General features: G+C 34.5%; 1 protein-coding gene across 1 annotated transcript; it reads left to right on the plus strand.

The window, feature by feature from the left end:
- Window positions 1-678: 678 nt before the first annotated feature.
- Window positions 679-19688, plus strand: LOC113229487 (cyclin-dependent kinase 8). The gene is made up of 8 exons (XM_026463089.1): window positions 679-1226; window positions 2540-2791; window positions 3321-3510; window positions 4890-5103; window positions 11327-11495; window positions 16642-16758; window positions 17674-17746; window positions 19234-19688. Exons 1-8 carry the CDS (start codon window positions 981-983, stop codon window positions 19356-19358), a joined length of 1386 nt encoding a protein of 461 aa, XP_026318874.1. The 5' UTR covers window positions 679-980; the 3' UTR covers window positions 19359-19688.
- Window positions 19689-19963: the final 275 nt, after the last annotated feature.

Here is a 19963-nt window from a genome sequence, read left to right on the forward strand (position 1 = left end):
AATGGTAACTGGCAGGAAATTAATTGATGGCCTTCAACAACCATAACTTAAGAAATTGACACGCGCTGCCAAATTGAAAATCAATCACAAAATGGCGTGGGAAGGAAAGACCGAACCGACCGCAGAGTGCGCGGGCGACGCCCTCCAAGCGCGCGGGTGACCGCGTCCGCGAGCAACCGTCTCCGCTGCGGGCGTAAAACGCGTCGTGAAATGTGCTACTAAATTTTGCATACATTTCTATTTTCTTCGAAGGCCGCGGTCCCGCAACGGCGGCGGACGCGGGTGAAAACCGCTCCATAAGCTCTTAGCCTTAGAGGATGATAATCCTGTAAGATTGAGTACGATATGGTACGATGAGAATTTTTTTCCAATATTTTCCTTTAATTTTTCTTTTGACATTGACATCTGTCAAAAGCTTAAGTTACTGAACGAAAACGATGAAGCCAACAACAGTCAACAAGTGGTGGTGGTATGGTTGAAGGAGGGTTTTTCGCTGTTGTAAAATCATTTTAAAAAAAATATTTCACAATAGCGAATAAATGTACATATCTCGTTTTTCTTAAAACTACACAAGTTTATTTTATAATTCAGTAAAACTTTATATATAAATATTTCTGAACGTAGTACATAATATAAGATATTTTTCCAATTTTTTTCAATATTTCGAGAATTTAACCCGAAAAATTTCCACTATTTAAAATTTTTACAAAAGTGTGTGACATTGACATGTGAATAAATGTGATTTTGACATTTGGTTTGGTCTGTCTCTGTGGTTGCCTGCTTACTGTCGCCTGTCAGCATAAATTGGAATTAACTGAAATCGTAGTTTTATATCCAGCAGAGTTAATGAGAAGAAACCACAGAATACGATTACAAGTCTGTACAGTTGATGTTAAAGATTTCCTTAATTTGAACTCCACGGAATATTGAGAATATCACATAACATCGAGACCTATTCACATAACTTATAAACGTCAGAAATGGGTGACAATTTCCAAAACAAAACTATGGCACCGGTTATGATGGACTATGATTTTAAAGTAAAAACACAGAATGAGAGGTCTAAAGTCGAGGATTTATTTGATTACGAAGGTTGTAAGGTTGGCCGGGGCACGTACGGCCATGTGTATAAAGCTAGGAGGAAAGATGGGTCGGATACTAAGGATTATGCTTTAAAGCAAATTGAGGGCACTGGACTTTCCATGTCTGCGTGTAGAGAAATAGCGGTAAGTTTGTGTACTACGTAATTAAGAGAGAAGCAAAATGGTTAATTTGGGACTCCAAGAATGTTTGTTAATTCAAGCAGAGCGCCGCCTTCGATTTTAAACTGGAGAGGCAAAATTTACAGAAAATTAAGAAGAATAAAGAGCGTTATTTAAGTCTTAATCTATCCGAAACAACCATAAAAAACAGTTACTAAAATTATATTTCTTTCTGTCCAAGCCACCTACATTTCCATTGCATAGTAAATGAATAAGTCATTTTTGTGCTTATATAATTACATTATAAACTATTACCTATTGAAATTCATTCATCTCATACAATAATAATCATTTACTGCAGATACTTGAATCCATAGCGTTAGTAACAATATAACTTAAAATTAGTGTTATTAACAACTTAGTATATTTTCAATTTGGATTTTCCTCAATGGTCCAATAATACCATTGCAATTGCCACCTTCAAGCCTTCAACCAATGCAGCTGGATAGGACAATAAAAGCAAGATACAATAAACATAATTCCAAATTTTGTTCAGATGTGCTAGTGTTATTGTAAGGTAGCAATAAGATAACTGGCAAAATGTATGTAGGGTTCCATCAAATTAGATGCTTAACTCTTAATTTGCTTTGTTCATGGATCCGAGACAGACCTATTTCCGGTTCTTATGGACAGCCAATTAACTTCCGCAAAGTAAGAGTTAAAGAAGGGCTGCAGTCGCACTGCAGCTGTGCCACTACTAATTTTCACACAATATTTAAAAGTGCAGTCATGACATATGTGGGCTACTTTTGCAGTTACAATTACAAAGCTAAAAATTACTGAAGCGCTATAAACGCGCGGCTGCCGCGCCTCAGCCACGCCACTGCCGCAATTCTATTAGTGTCCAATTTGAAGACGCCGAAGTACCCGAGATGCTTACAGACTTTGAATAGTTACAATAATTGTACCAATTATCGACATCATTGTTAGAAGGACTCGCTGCTAGGCTAGGTCTCACACAATATTGTCACAGCAGCAATACAGTTTATGTTACCTAATGTACTTTGAAAGTTCTTTCCTTTAAAAGGGATTCTTGCCCTTTCAATATCATGAAAGGACAAGAATTTTTAACTGTATTTAGAAGTAAACCACCTATGGTATAATATGGTGTGATGTGCTGGTGTCTGCAACTCTACATGCAGGAATCTATTTTACATGTGATGGGTGCAGGGTCTTGCTTGTGCCATCTAAGCTCTTCCCACTCAAACTCCTCCAGTAAGCTCAGCAACATCCTGTAGTAAACCAACTAATTGGTTCTTGAATTCCTCCTGTTTCAGTTACTAAGAGAGCTCAAGCACCCAAATGTGATAAACTTAATACGAGTATTTCTTTCACATACTGATCGTAAAGTATGGCTGCTGTTTGACTATGCAGAACATGATTTATGGCATATCATTAAGTTTCACCGTGCTGCTAAAGCTAATAAGAAGTCAGTTATGGTGCCAAAAGGGATGGTGAAGAGTCTACTTTATCAGATATTGGATGGGATACACTACTTGCATTCGAATTGGGTGTTGCATCGAGACCTGGTAAGTATACTCATGGATATATTTAGAGAAATGCTAAAAAAAGGTTGAATTATGATAACAGCATTTGTATGGCCACATCAAGTATAGCATCATTGGCCACAAGCATGGAGTTACTCAATGCCCACAAGTATACCAGAATGTTTAATTGAAACCAAAAGCTGATTGTAGTAATTCTGTTCTCAAATGAAACATTTTGTACATGTTAAATTAGTCCTAATAAGGTCTTATTACCATGTTTAATTTTATTAGATTTGTTGTGACTAAAAGCAGTTTTAGCATTTTATTTACTTTGACATTTCTCATACAAAATAAACTCATTTATCTCCGAATTTTGAATTGGCTGCTTGTGTCTTTCTTTCTTACCAGGGCAGAGTTGTCATTCAAAGAACTGTAATAGATTGGTATTTTTTTTGTGTTTTTAATTTAGCTATGTAATCCAAATAAAACATTATAATCCACAATTTAAACTCTAACCACCTCTTTACTATACACAGGTTAAAATCTGATTTTAGAATGTATCTATTTTCAGAAACCAGCCAACATCTTGGTCATGGGAGAAGGTCCAGAGAGAGGAAGAGTGAAGATAGCAGACATGGGATTTGCGAGATTGTTCAATGCTCCTCTGAAGCCACTAGCTGACTTGGACCCTGTGGTGGTCACTTTCTGGTACAGAGCACCTGAATTATTGCTTGGGGCTAGGCATTATACTAAAGCTATTGGTGAGAGACATTTGTACTTTAGATATAATAATGTTTAAGTATCGAATTCTTAGGTTTTCGCGATTGTTACACATAGGAAATGAAACTATTTTTCCGGATTTAAATCGCATATATTTGTTTTTTCAAACAAACCGATGTTTCGGGCCCTTCACAGGTCCCATGGTCACGGTTGACTGAGATGGTACAGTCTTCAACCAGTTATGTCTAATATTGATGCAAACCACCCAATTTTTTTTCACTATAGTTACAATAGTTATTAATTAAATACCTTATTTTTAATTTTACAAAGAAAACGTTCCAATTTACGCTACATTAAGTTATTTTATTATTATTTATTACAAATTATTTTATTGAATGAATTTTTATTATGTTCAATTTATTATTAATTAATAATAGAAATTAGAATAAACTAAAACATATTAATTAGTACTGTAGTCTTATGTCTGTTTGGGATTTTTCATTAGAGGAAATACTGGATCCCAAACTGGTGGTACTGAGAAACCATCTTCCCTGTTGAAATTAGGATGTTTTTTAATTTTAATGTCCTCTCGCAGCATCCTGGGTAGATAACGAACTTATTTTGCAAGGACCTGGGGTTTGTCAAACTTCATTGCATGTGTAGGTTTATCCATGACATACTCGCAGACTGCAGACTTGTTTAAGCGACGGTGTTTGACATCAGCTATTTTTCAGCGGAGTTACCATACTTCTGCTATTTTATTAGGGCCATACTTGCCGTGCGCGTCGCGATTTTTATTCTTTCCTCAATATAAGACACTTGAGTGTTAGAGTAAGCACGCAACTTAAGTACCTAGCTAGCTAGGAAGACGTGAAAGCAAAGGTTCAGGCAACAAGGGATAATAAACAACATTAACGCTGACATTATATTAGGATGTAATTTAAAAAGGAAATTAATGGAAATTTGCCTAAATCGATAAGAAACATTGCAGTTTTCATTTGAATTAAAAGTTTTACAGAGCAACCCAGTTTTGGAGGTTATTATTTTATTTATTTAATAATTATTTCATTAATTTAATTCTTTTAAAAGTGCAAATTGCAAATCGTGCAAGACTCAAATGAAAGTGACTATTTTGTGAGAAACTTGTCCAAAACGATGGTGGAATGTTATCAAACGGCACAAATAGGTACTTACTTGGTAACATATTATTCACTGATGAAGTATATTTTGATATCAATGACTATGTTATAAGCAGACAGTTGGCCTAACAATTTTTAATTAGACTAATGTCCATGTGTATATTCAGAGATTCCACCATTCCTGAAATGCCTGTATCCGTATGTCAAATGAAATGAAAGTGTAAAACTATTATGAAAACCAAATAAAGCCATTATAAATTGTAAAATTTGAAAATTTTCAGATATCTGGGCAATTGGTTGCATTTTCGCCGAACTTCTAACTTCCGAGCCAATATTCCACTGTCGGCAGGAAGATATTAAAACCAGCAACCCTTACCATCACGATCAACTAGACAGAATATTCAATGTGATGGGCTTCCCACAGGAAAAAGACTGGGAAGATATTAGGAAGATGCCTGAACACGCCACTTTAGTTAAAGATTTTAAAAGATCGAAGTAAGTTGCTCTTAATTTCTACATTATTACAATTATACTGAGTGTTCCACAGCTATGAGACATGGAGGGAATGTACTTTAGGATATTTTGTTTCATAGAGACAATATTTTATTTTTAAAAGCATAGTAATACTGCATTCAAAGATTTTTGAACAGTTGCTCGCCTCCTCTAGGAAGTAAACTGATCAAACGTGAAATTAAATATACAGTATTTTTATGATGCTGATCGACAGGGTCAACTATAAGCATTAATTTGAATATCCATCATAACACCATAAGATAGTATACGTATGTATATACGTATGTATGTATGTACGCGAACATATCAAAGGATTGAGAATTTGCATACAAGAAGTTAGATCACATTCTGAACATTTCATAAAATTGCAAATAACTTAGATGCATTGGCAGTTTCAAGTTTGTTTGGTGTTTCATAAATTAAAATATTTTGTTAGTTGATGAGGAATTGATCCTTATTGCTCTCTATTATCTCAGTACGGTAAACTAAAAAAACCGACCTCAAAAGTTCGTGGAATTACATCTATTTGTCAACTTTTATTGAAATCGGTTACCGGAAAGTACGCGAAACCGGATTCATTCCCTAGTTTGCCATCTTTATAGGTGGAATATTTTCTTCAAATTTAAATGGGACCACTAATGAGTTACCCTCTTTTCAACAAAAAAGAATCGTCAAAATCGGTTCACAAATCCGGAGCTATCGGAATTGAGAACCTCCTCCAAGTTGTTTAAAAATATTGACTTTTTTCCACATTTGCTTGGGTCAATTCCCAGACGAGGCAAGCAACTTTTTAAAAGTCTCTGAAACTTAGTTCAACAAAAGTCTCTATGTATTAAAATATCCAATCCTAAAACTGAGGATTTCTAACTTATATCACGCGCTGGCAAGCAGAGGCTGCAAATAATACACTGGGAGATATATTATTGCAATTTTGTATAATCTTTTTAAGGCAAGGAAAACAGCCTAAAAAGCTTTAACTCTGACCCACTACTTAATCAAACAACATCGAATAATGAAAACAACGATAATTCATTCTCTGGGAGGAGAAATACAAAGCGTAAAATCGAAAACTCGCCGGAAAAATCGTATCCAATTCTCTCAGAACTGCAACTCTTGTTCGATAAGTTTGAAAGTCGACAAAACGCAAAAATTGAGCAAATGATCACTAATATAAACCATGTAAAAACTCAGAATGAAGAACTTCAACAATCAATCGAATTTATTTCGAAAAAGTATGATGAATTTGTGACACAGATTGACGACCTGCGACAGGAGAATCTAAGTTATAAAAAGAGAATTACAGATTTGGAGAGCAAAATGGAAGGTATGGAACGCAATCAAAGAGCCTGCACTATGGAGGTTAAAAATATTCCACCACAACCATCAGAAAATCCTGAGATGCTCTGTACAATAGTTAAGAGTATTGGTGACACGATAGGGTACTCCATCAATGACTCGGAAATAACTGAAGTTTACCGACAGAGAACAAAACAAGGAAGTAATGGTCACCTTATTGTCCGTCTCAAGTCAATCATCTTAAAGGACCAATTTATTAAAAAATGTAGACAGTTTAACAGAGAAAGTGGAATGAATAAAAGACCTAAACTAAATACTTCGCATATTAACCTACCTATGATTCCGAACCCACATTTACCAATATACATAGATGAATCTCTTACCGGGAAAACTAGGAGACTGCGATTCTTGGCTAAAGAATTTGCCACCAGAAATGGGTACTATGGGGCTTGGACTGCGTATGGCAAAGTATATCTTCGGAAGACAGAAAAATCTCCGACCATCCGAATTGATGATGAAGAGGATTTACAGAAACTATGCAGAATTTGACTAGTAATTCCTAAACATTTGCTTGCTACTGGTTTTTTTATTATATGTAAACATACACATACTCTAAAGCGACACACACTTACACAATTGTCTTATACACTCATACATACCTACTATACAAACATTTTTAACAATAATCAATATATCCTATCACATTATAACACAAACAAACTAACTCACATGTACATTACAAATATACACAAAACAAACATTCACAGCTTCAAAATCAAAATGAAAATAAACAATCGTCATGCCATGTTAGATCACTCTCCTCCTTACGAAATTATTACCCTGCGGTGTAAATATGTACCATTATACATATTCGGTATACATATAATAAATAAATGTTTACAAATTATTGCATCAGCAAGTCTTGACTCCAAAATATCATTATACTAAAATTCGATAAGTCCCACGACGCTTTACATTGCATTGATAATTTTTCTATAGCAAACTCGTACATTCTCCCTAGCATTGATAATTTTCCAATAAAAAAAAAGCACGGTACATCCTACTTAAATATAACACACCAAAATATCAGAAGCATTACTGCAAATCTAGATAACTTTTTAACATTAATACACAGAACAAATATATTCTGGGACGTCATCATACTATCAGAATGTTGGTTACCTAAAACAGACAGTATACCTAATGTTCAAAATTATAATTATTATTCCACCATCCACAATCGCACGCAAAATGAGGGAGTCGTCGTATATGTCAATAGTACGATAAATGTAAGAGTTGAAGAACCTGACATTTCCGACTGTAATTGTCTTGCTTTGAAATTAAATTTGGATGTACTAATTATTGCAATATATAGACCGTGGGGTATATCCGATCCAACTAAATTTATTGACTCTCTTAGTAAATTTCTATATCAAAATTCAAACATAAAAAATATAATATTGATAGGTGACATCAATATTGACATAATTGATAACAATGAAATTTCCAGTAAATATTTAGATACATTATGTATACATGGAATGCTGCCAGCTTTTAACTACCCCACTCACAACAAAACGTGCTTAGACCACATAATAATTAAATCCAAATTACAAGCTTTCTGTTATGTATCAGAAACATCTATTACTGATCATAATTCTACCTATATAATTTTAGAAACTAATACTCAAATGCACAAACAATCCCACAAGACAATATCCCGTATCAACTATGAAAAACTTGAAATTGCACTGAAATCAAGTGATATAGACTCTATCTACTCGTTATCCGACGCCAATGTAGCCACATCTTTCCTAGTTAACACTCTTAGCAACGCAATCCTGATGAATACATTAAAAATCAAAATTTCAAACCGTAAAAAAATTTACAAACCGTGGATAACACCGGGAATACTCAGATGCATGAGGAACCGAGACAACATGAATAAAAAATTAAAACAAAATGTAAACAACACAGTACTAAAAATAACATATAAAAGATACAGAAACTTCTGCAATGAGTTAATTAAAAGACTTAAAAGAGAACATAATAAATTCGAAATCTCTAATGCAGCTAAAAACGGGAACAAAAAGTTATGGAGTGCAATTTCAACAGCTACAAATATCAATAAAAACAAGTTAAGCTCTGCGGAACTACTTTCGACTGACCCTGTTGTTTCAATTAATAATATTAATAATTATTTTGTACAGATTGGTAAAGAATATTCAGATAAAGTTCCAATGTCTCCTATATCCTACAATATGAATAATGCTTTTAAATCACACTCTAAGTCACTGGTACTGTTGGACACTGACTGTGCCGAGATAGAGTCCATTATACAGAACCTTAAATCTGATGGCTCGGTTGGTAGAGACAACATATCGGGGGCGGTCCTAAAAAAATATAGAGACATACTTACTAAACCAATTACATACATTTGCAATTTAGCCTTAACCACTGGTACTTTCCCTGACGTTCTGAAATTAGCTGAAATTCTTCCGATACACAAGAGTGGTAACAGGGACTGTGTAACGAACTATAGACCTATTTCCATCCTTCCTAGCATCTCAAAAATTTTCGAAAAAGTCATCAATAAACGTTTCACGAACTATTTAGATAAAAACAATTTAATATCGAGTTCTCAATATGGGTTCAGGTCAGGTCGCTCAACCAACCTAGCAATTCATGAACTGACAAATTATATAGTTACTAATCTCGACGCAAAAAATAAGGTAATCATAGTTTTCCTGGACCTAGCAAAAGCATTCGACACAGTCTCAGTTCCACTCTTGCTGCAAAAACTAGAACGCCTGGGAGTGAGGGGCTTACAACTCAAACTATTCCAGAGTTATCTGACTGACAGATATCAGAGAGTAAGGATTAATCGGAATTTCAGTGACGACCTCCCCATCCAAAACGGTGTTCCTCAGGGAAGTGTGATGGGACCAACCCTCTTCCTAACGTATATGAATGATCTCTGTGATCTAGATCTCGGGGAAGGCCGGATTATCTCATTTGCAGATGATACTGCTCTCCTATTTAAAGGAGATACTTGGGAAGAGGTTTATGGGAAGGCCCAAAAGGGATTTGATGCAGTGTCTAACTGGTTAAGGCACAATAAACTTACCCTTAATACAAATAAAACAAAGTACCTTACCTTCAGAGCTAGAAAGTTACCCACTACTGAACATGAGACGTTTAACATTATAGCCCATTCTCATCATCAGTCCTTTGTTCCCTGTACATGTCCTACAATTTCAAGATCCTCCTCTATCAAGTACCTGGGTGTTATCATTGATGATACATTGAGTTTCCATGAACATATTAATGCCCTGTCAGTTAGAGTCCGTAAGCTTACATATATTTTTAGAAACTTAAGACATGTGAGTGATCCCAAGATTGTCAGGATGGTTTATCTGGCACTTTGCCAATCAATTTTGACATACTGCATCACAATATGGGGTGGAGCATCAGCTTCAACATTACTTCCACTTGAGAGAGCCCAGAGGCTAATTCTGAAAGTGAGTCTCTTCCTTCCACGGTTGTATCCTACTACTGAGCTATACCAACGTTGTAAAGTCTTAACGGTACGTCAATTGTTTATTTTACACACGATTCTGCTCAAACACTCCAAACTGAAATTTGATCCTACAAACAACAACAGAAGAAGGAAACACACGGTCTGCCCTTCAGTAATTTACAGGACCAAACTTGCAGGAAAATTTTTCTGTTTCCTAGGGAACTACTTATATAACAAACTCAATAACATTCTAGCTTTTTACTCAGTAACAAGAATAGAATGTAGGAATAAAATCACAAACTGGTTATTAAATCTAAATTATCAATCCACAGAAAACTTATTACAAACTGTTTGATCTCGATTATATAAAAATTGCTGCTGAAACACGTACACACACACACACACACACACACACACACAAACACACACATACTCACACACACACACACACACACACAAGCACGCCAACGCCAGGACGCACTAGCACATCATCACACATTTAATCATACCTAGTCTTCTTGGTTATTAGTCTCGTTAAAAATGTTCTTTTATTTCTTTATTATTATTGTTTTTATTTTTTATCTGTTCTTTTCCTCAGTATAATTATAAATGATCAACATATCATGTTACACTATAACTATTAAATTAAACCTGTAGTTTTCAGTCGGGTGAGAGCCTGGAGTTCTGTCACACAGGTTAATTCCTAGTATAGACTCCAGCCTCTTACAAAGGTATCTTAATTAGATTCTTTTATTAAGTCTAAATTCATTATGTTGTGTATAAATAAGGATCACCTTTGTAAGAAGAAATAAATAAAGATTATTATTATTATTATTATTATTAAGTAGTGTTTTTTTTTTCTTTAAATTGTACACTAGATATTACTCGGCTTTCTATGCTAATAAGATACTTTGTTCATACTCGTTATTAGATACCATAAATGTCATTTTCAGGTTAGTTTTTTCTACCTAATGTTCTAAAATATTATCATAAAAGATTATTTTAGTATTTCATAATATACACTAATATTTAAATAATAAAAATTGCTACCGAAATTAGGTAAAGAGAAGTAACCTGATAATGGACCAAGTAATTTCTTAACTTTTCCAGCCTTTCGTTTCAAGTTTGCCTGTAGCTTAGAATAAATCAAGTTAAATTAATCAATGCTTAATAGGTTCATTTTCAGGTTAGTTTTCTCTACCTAATTTCGGTGACAATGTTTATTATTGAGTATTCGAGTAAATTATTGTGAAATATTAAATAATATTTCAAAATAATTAAATAATACTAATTGCCACCGGAATTAAGTAGAGAAAATTAACCTGAAAATTGCCAACTAAAAGTTTCATTAATTCAAGCAATATAACTATTTATTCTTTGTCCTTTCAGCTACCAAAACTGTTCCTTAAGTAAATACATGGACCGCCACAAGATCAAGCCAGATAGTAAAGCATTCAGTTTGCTTCAAAGACTGCTACTCATGGATCCTAATAGAAGGATTACCTCGGAACAGGCTATGCAAGACCACTACTTTACTGAGGATCCGTTACCAACACAGGTAAACAATATTTTTTATAAGTTCTTTTAAATTGCACTTCTTAATCATAGATTATTCGAATTTTTTTGTCGTCGTTTCGAATCGTTTTTATTTTTCTTGAACAATATCAGCCGCGTTTGCAGGCGGACGTGTCTTCTGCAAATTGTATTAAAATGTGTAATAACAATAAATTTCATAACTGTGTTAATATAGCTTCCGCGTAAATCTGTGTCAGCGCATGATGATCGTGCGGTTATTGGTGTTACGTTAAGATTTCTATAGTGATGTCTGGTTCTAAAGTGGATAGTCCATTTAATCGGAGTACGATGACAACCAGAAGTCCACCCCAGAAACGACAAGTAGAAGAAGCTCCAACTCCCATACCAACAATTGAAGCAGTATCAACTGCAGAAATAGAAAAGTGGCTATCTTAAATCGAGCAATGCCTGAACGATATATGCAGCATTGCAAATGGTGGTAAACTCAATTCAGAACAAAAACTTAAAATAAACAGCATAAGCAGAAGTGTTATGGGAGGAGTTTCCCAGTTAGCCGTAAAATATCGGTCCCTTAAGCAAAAATACATTTCATCTCAAATAATTATCCAGAGCCATAATGATCACAAAGGAATCTCTTCTTTGGTTTGAAAGAATGCATACGATCAGCTCCAAAGATAGCAGCACAGAATACATCCTTTGTGGATATTGTTAAAAAGGGGTATAACTCCAATGTACATCCACCTAGTACAAATAAAGAGAGATCAAGCGAAACCACAAGAAACCTCATCCGAACCATAATTAAGCCCGATGAATTGAAGCTGCATATCCGAGGCATGAGGAAAACTAAAGATGGAGGAGTCATAATCAGTGTTGAAGGAAAAGATGACCTTGAGAAGCTGAAGTAATCCGAGCAACTAAAAAATTCAGGGCTAAAAGTAGAAGACAAAATTAAAAGGAGACCAAAAATAATATTATTAGGAGCGCCCACCTCTATTCCTGGGAAGGAGGTGCTGGTGTGCCTATTTGAACAGAACATATCTGAGAAATATCCACAAGTGCAACGCGATAAATTTTTAAGCTCGATCAAGTTGAGCCACAAATCTGGTAAAAAGGACTCATCATATTGCAACTTTATATTAGAAATATCAGCAGATATCAGAAGCATGATCATCCAACAGGAGCGAGTATTTATTAACTGGACAACCTGCCCCGTTAGGGACTTCACGATCGTACCTAGATGTTACAAATGTCAGCAGTATGGACATTCTGCAATATAATGTCAAGACGCCGATTCCACTTGTGGTCACTGCGGCTGCGTAGGTCATGCAATTAAATATTGCTCGAAACTGCAAGAATAACCTAAATGCGCTTCTTATCAGTGGTACAACAAGCCAAGCCAACACAGGACGGGAGATGCGCTGTACCCAGCGAGAAAAAGTGCTGAAGCTAGATATTTAAGCTCCATCGATTATAAGGGCGCCTAGAGCGCTAAACAGCAAGACCACATAGCACGGGAATGGGTAATATAACAAATGATTTTGTAAATGACATAGACTCTTCCTTAGAATATGAATCTTTTACTTGTGACCCTGAAAGATGTTCTACGCTTACTCCTAACATCAAGTGTAGCCATAATATTTTAGCACAAAATTTTAATAGTTTGGTAACATTATTAAGTCAGATTAATATTGATATCGATATAATTGTTTTAACTGAATGCTGGTTATCGTTTTCATCCTGCACTCCCCAATTAGCTGGATATGATATATCTACTAAAAAAAACTAATATTTTACAAAATGATGGTGTTACCTTATATATATAAAAAATATTATAACAGAGGAACCCGCCATTGTAGACGGTAATTGTCTCATTGCGAAGATCGGAAACGATACTGCGATTGTGACCATTTACCGTTCTCCTTCTTATCACAATATTACTAACTTTTTAGAGTCACTTGCTAATATTTTACGAAATTTAACCCCTTTTAAAAATGTATATCTGATTGGTGATTTAAATAATGACAATAAATGAAATATTGACAATAATTCACAAGAATATTTAACATTTGCAGCCTGCTTCGGCTATTTACCGACTCATTTTCGTCCAACCAGAAAAGAAAATTGTTTGGATAACTTTAGTATTAAACTCTTCCGTGACTGACCATAATTCTGTATTATTGTTTCTGCAAAAATGTTATAATAAGTCTTACGTTATCACAAAACAGACCACGCTGCAAAATTAATTAATTTAATTAAGCGGAGTGATACATGACCTACACAACTTAGACTTGAAGCCTATTTATGATACAAATGACACAAATATATCAACAGAATATTTTATTTCTTCCTTAACAAAAAATATTGACAGAAATACACGTACCACTTTGTTATCACGACGAAATAAAATTGTTAAACCATGGTAAAACTCCTGGACTTTTACGCTGTATAAGGCATCGTGATAAACTTCATAAAAAATTAACGAAAAATCCAGAAAATGAAGTTCTTAAAATAACTTATTTCAGATATCGTAATTATTGTAATAATCTACTCAAGAAATTAAAACGAAAATGTGAACAGAGACAGAAATACAAAATGCAGGTCAAAACAAGAAAAAAATATGGAAAGTCATCAAAAACATTACTAACACCAATAACACTAATTCGTCTGCACATCAGCTGATTGCAAATACAGCTACCACAGCGATTACAGTTAATTGCGCAAGTAAATTCTTTGCTAATATAGGTAGAAACTTGGCTGAAAAGGCGAAACTGTACAACAATAACTATCTCTGTCACACTCAGCACCCTTCAAGCATGGCTATTTCGCACTCTTTTGCCCTATTTGATACTGACGAATCTGTAGTAAGAAAAATCATCATGACTCTCAAAAATGACTGTGCTACTGCAATTGATAAAGTACCCTGTTCATTCATCAAGGTATTCAAGCAACACTTAATACCACCACTTACGTATTTATTTAACCAGTGCTTTGTAACAGGAATATTTCCCCATATATTAAAAAAGGCCCTCATCACTCCGGTTCATAAAAATCGGGATAAGAGTTGCTTACATAACTATCACCCTATAGCCATACTGCCGTCTATTTCTACAATCCTAGAAAGACTTATATATAACATCACACTTTATAGATAAGATATATAGATAGATATGACATTTTGGCTCGGTAGGAAGTACCTGTATATGTCCTAAACTTAGCAGCACAAACACAATTAAATATTTAGGCATCACAATCACTTCAAGGCCCATATTGAAACTCTTACGGCTAGACTACGAAAATTAATTTATATTTTCAAAAATTTAAGACATGTCGCCAGTGGAAAACTGCTGAAAACTGTGTATTTGTCTCTTTGTCAGTCGTTGTTTGTGTACTGCTTAACGACTTGGGGAGGCACCTATAAAACACTTTGCTAAATCTAGAAATAGCACAAAGGGCCATACTGAAAATCAGCACATTCCGATCTTTTCGTTTTCTCACTGCAGAACTCCTTGCTAAATGTACTTTCATTACGCCAGTTGTTCATACTACTAACCGTAACAAAAAAGCATTCACTAACGCACTATATTCCCTCACTCCAAACTAGCAAAAGACGAGCAGACTTTGTTTGTACCACTGAACGGTTTCGAACTGCACACTCCCACAGATTCTTTTGCTTTCTTGGTAGCATTTTGTATAATAAAATAAATCGAATAAGTTTCAATGTAAGAAAACCATACAAGACTGGTTAAAAGGATTAAACTACAATGATACCGAAAATGTACTATCTGTTGTTACGTAATATTAATAATAGTTAAGATGCTAACTAATACAATTAAGTATTCATGTTTTATTGTAATTTATTGTTATTGAACAAAATATGTTGACTAACTGATTTGGATATCTAAGATACAAGTAAGCAATTTTACTTAGTTTAGATATCACCTAGACTAACTTGCACTACTAACCTTAATTAAAGTTATGTAAACATACAATAATATCTCTATTTGCGATAGCCTGGCGCATATATATGTAAATAAAAGGTTATTTAATAAGATACATGTATTCAGGTTAAATTTTTATACAGAATAAATTTATTTTTATCTTTAATATATATATATATAAATATATCATCGTTTATAAATGGATCATTTAAGTATTACAATTACAAGTTTTATTTATTTATTTTTTTTTTTTTTTTTATATTATTTCACCCATTCTGTATTTTTTTTATTTGCAAAGTGTTTTCTCAATTTAACAATTTTGAGTTACGTCAGTGTTTGGTTTAATGTGTGATATACAGGGGCGTGTGATCTTTAAGTGCGCCCAGGCGAGTATTCTGTAAATATAAGAGATATTAAAAACCTTTGAGCTGATATCGAAAGTAAAACTTAATGAGTACAACAATACGACTTTTTAAAAATAAAACTAGAAATATGCAAAACTTTAACGTCAAACGCTTCCATACATTTAATTAACATGACATTCGCATATACGCGTATAGGCGCGTTCGGGTAGCGCGTGTCTTCGGCGCATATAAGATATGCCATGTGCATAGGCTCTTACGCCATGTATGTTGTGTTTTGCTTGTACAAATTTAGTCTAGCTAGTTGACCCACCTCTTTTTATGACATGTAATGAAAACAGTCCTAACGAATTAAACTTTGATGCATCTTATATTTTTCGTGTTAATTCACTAAATGTTGATCAGAATTACTGGTTTCTCACTACAGTCTTATTTATGAAATATCCGTGGCAAAAAACCTATAACTATAGTCTATTCAAGTTAGCGACCTAGTATAGGCTCCTCTCTTTTGCACTACGTCATAAAAATGACAAGGACATTAGATGGAGGCACAAGGTTAAGTGGGGCGTTAACAAGTTAAAATAGCAAGGGCTTGTGCCTAAAGGTGTTTAAAAAATAAAACCAAAAATATTTTTTACTAGGTCGCTAACTTGAATAAACTATAGTGACAATCTATTTTTAAGAGCGTCAATTCTCATTAACCTGTCTATTTATCTTTAGTGAGACTGACATTCCACACCCATACTTCCGAAGAGAAAATTATTTTAAAATGTAAAGGATTTCACATTTTATGCACAATTCTATTTTGACTAAGTTTTAGGGAGTATTCAAGAGTGTCAATATTTTAAAATAATGATATTTATTGCAGGATGTATTCGCTGGGTGTCCCATACCATACCCGAAAAGAGAGTTCCTCACAGATGATGACCAAGACGATAAGAGCGATTCTAAGGCCAGGCAAAACCAGCAACAGCAACAACCTAATGTAAACAAATATATACGCTACACTACTTGTGACGCTACGTGGCGTCATATTGAACGCCATGTTGCATAGCTAGTCCTATGATGAGTACTATACAATCAGATTTTTTTTAAACTAGGACAAAGTGTCTAAATCCACAATCATAGGAGTTACAGGAAAACTGTCAAACCATTAGGTATTTTTTTTATAATTCGCAAAAAAGGTCATAGGGACACTGTCACTGCGCCCGTCACGCTGAGACATAAGTTGACAAATCCCATGTTTTAACCGGAACACAGTAATGCTCCTTTACTGCTTGGCGGCAGAAATAAGTAAGGTGGCAGTACTTCACTGGAGGAACTCTTTCACAAGGAGCTCTATTGCTACTAAAAACTTTTTTAGTGAAAACTACTTTGATAGTAAGTTACTAATATTGACAAAAAAAAAAAATTGCATCATGGTTAGCACATATCTCGTACAAACTCATTTTTACGAGAAATGGTAAGAAAATCTTTGTTCGATGTTCTATTAGAAGTTACAGGTAGCTGACATGTGATAGATTATTTATTTTTCTTATATCTCTTTCACTGACAAAATTTCTTTTGTTCTGTATATAGGTTTCTAGAACAAATAATGCAGAAATAGATTTTTTAAATTGGTGTCTAATGCGGTAATCCATTTCTCCTTTATAAGACTTCACATTTTTTATCTGGACCCATGTGCGTTTTGTGTAGATTACATAATAGCGGTGTTATTGTAGTACCGCTTGAGACGCTTTTGCACGACGTCACATGAGATCTTCGACCGTTTTGAACTTTATATAAAAAATTTTCTATGTTTTATAAGAAACTGTTAATATACAAATTCTTTGGTTATTAAATTATGACCTTCAGTGTCAAGTAATCTATCCATATTAGGCTGAATTTATTTATGTTTCAGACACAACAAAATCAAGTGCAGCAGAACAGTCATGATCATGGCGCCAACAATGCTAAACGCATGAGAATGCAAGGTACTTATTATTAAAATAATATTCATAAAATATAATTTTCCTTCATAATGTGCTACGCTACAATGGTCGGAGATGCGATGAAATAGAAAATTTGATTTTAAAGTTCGTGCGTTCCATAGAAACGAAGTTTGATATTTTTCTCACTAAATTCGATATCAATCAGTAAACACGATCGAAAGACCCATAGATCGAAAGAAATATTATCGCGGTTTGTCATTTCTTTTTATATAGATAAGTAGATAAAAATTTTATTCACTTCCATGACAACTTATTTACTAAAATCAAGTAAAACTAACACTATAATTATTATTAAATCACTTTAAAATAAACAATAATAAGGAACCTGCAATCACTATATCAAATGTACAGGATTTTTTTTCACATATGGGCAGTTCGATTCCCAGCCGAAGCAAGGAACTTTAAAAAGTTTTTGAAAGCGGTATTACTTACTTTTAAAAATAAGAATACTATCTCTGAAGAAAAATATTCTGTCTACAATATTTAAAGTAAGTACTTTGCCGCCGTGCATACAGTTTCAATATTACCTACACGTGGGTCATAAATTCGTAAATTTCCATCAAATATTGTTTTGATTTTGCATAATAATAGAAAAATGAAAAATGGTGAAAATCATTATCTTCACATCTATCATATTATTTGAACTAACATTTTCATCGTTGTTATCCCATACACCTTACACAATTGCCTTGGACCAATGACCATGGCAACAAAAAGCACAAAATTTGAAAAACGTCCAAAGTACCGAAGTGCTAGAATGTCCAAAGTTACTCTAATAGTCCAAAGTATTGTACAGATTAGTGATGTAACAGACCTCTGCTTCTGCTTCCGCAACTGTGGAAGTTCCGCACGCTTTTTCACATCTGTTTTCGTTTCTGCTGCAGTAACTTTTATAACGGAATTTTAAATCGGAAGTTTACAAGGTTCGCGTTGGATAAGGCTGATTGCTTGGCGGTAGGGCGCGCTTCTATAGTAGTTTTGTGTTGTGTTCATAAGATATGTTGCATTATGTCTATAAACGAGAATTATATTACGTTCATAGCAACACACGACATTTGACACGAATTTCATCGCGCTCACGCAGCGCAGCGACCGCATGCATCTAACTGTCATGGCAAAGTACGCTCTATTTATTTAGCTTTACGTTTTAACTTAAACGAGCGTCCCGGGCGCGCGGGCGAGTCTGGCTTGTCTTTGGTCTACGCGGCGGCCCCACGGTTGTATTGTTCCGAGGAATTTAAATGTTGTTGTTGCCGAGTAAATAGAATTCAGATTCGCCAGTAATATGTGAACAAATCCCATGTGCTTGTAATTTCACCAGCACCGTTACCCTTCATCACCGGTAAACAGTAATGCTAACATTACTGCTTGGCGGCAGAATTAAGTAAAGTGGCAGTACTTCCCTGAACGAATTCTTTCACAAGGAGAATTTTCTTCACCGTTAGAGTCCATTGATATTTTTATTGCAGGGCCGAATCAAGGCAATAGCGGCGGCGGCGGGCAGCAGGAGTTTCATCAACAACAGCAAATGATGTTCGGCGGCCAGCAGCAGAACAACTCACAGCAGCAGAATAATTTTCAACAGCGGTTCTAGTAGTTATATAGATTTTATCACCACTAATAAGATCATAATAATAATAACTTTTTTTAAAGCCGACCTCAAAAGTTCGTGATATCACATCTATTTGCCAAGTTTTATTGAAATCGGTTAACGGAAACTGGGTGATATCCAACAAACCGGAATCATCACCTAATAAGCCACCCTTAGAAATTGATATTTTTTCAAATTTGAATAGGACGACTAAGGTCCATCCCCTTTGCAACAAAAAATAATCATCGGAATCGGTTTACAAATGTCTGAGTAATCGCGTAACGTAAAACAAAAAATACAAGTCTAATTGAGAATTGAGAACTGAGAACTCCTCCTTTTTTGAAGTCGGTTAGAAATAGATTATTATCGACATTCCCTTTATGAATATTGTCAATGACTGTGATTATGTTACAACAATTTATGTGTCGTACTCAATACCAGTGTGTTTGAAATTAAATTAAATCTATTGACAAAAAATATACTGAACTAAATGACGTGGTTAATTATTGTCTGTAAATAAATGATCTTATAAACGTTAAGGCAAACTCAAATAGACTGACACTTCAAAATTGTAATTAGGAATTAGGTAATAATTAGAAACTAAGTTT

This window comes from Hyposmocoma kahamanoa, unplaced genomic scaffold, assembly GCF_003589595.1.
Source record: "Hyposmocoma kahamanoa isolate Upper Pololo Valley unplaced genomic scaffold, ASM358959v1 62, whole genome shotgun sequence".
Taxonomy (NCBI): domain Eukaryota; kingdom Metazoa; phylum Arthropoda; class Insecta; order Lepidoptera; family Cosmopterigidae; genus Hyposmocoma; species Hyposmocoma kahamanoa.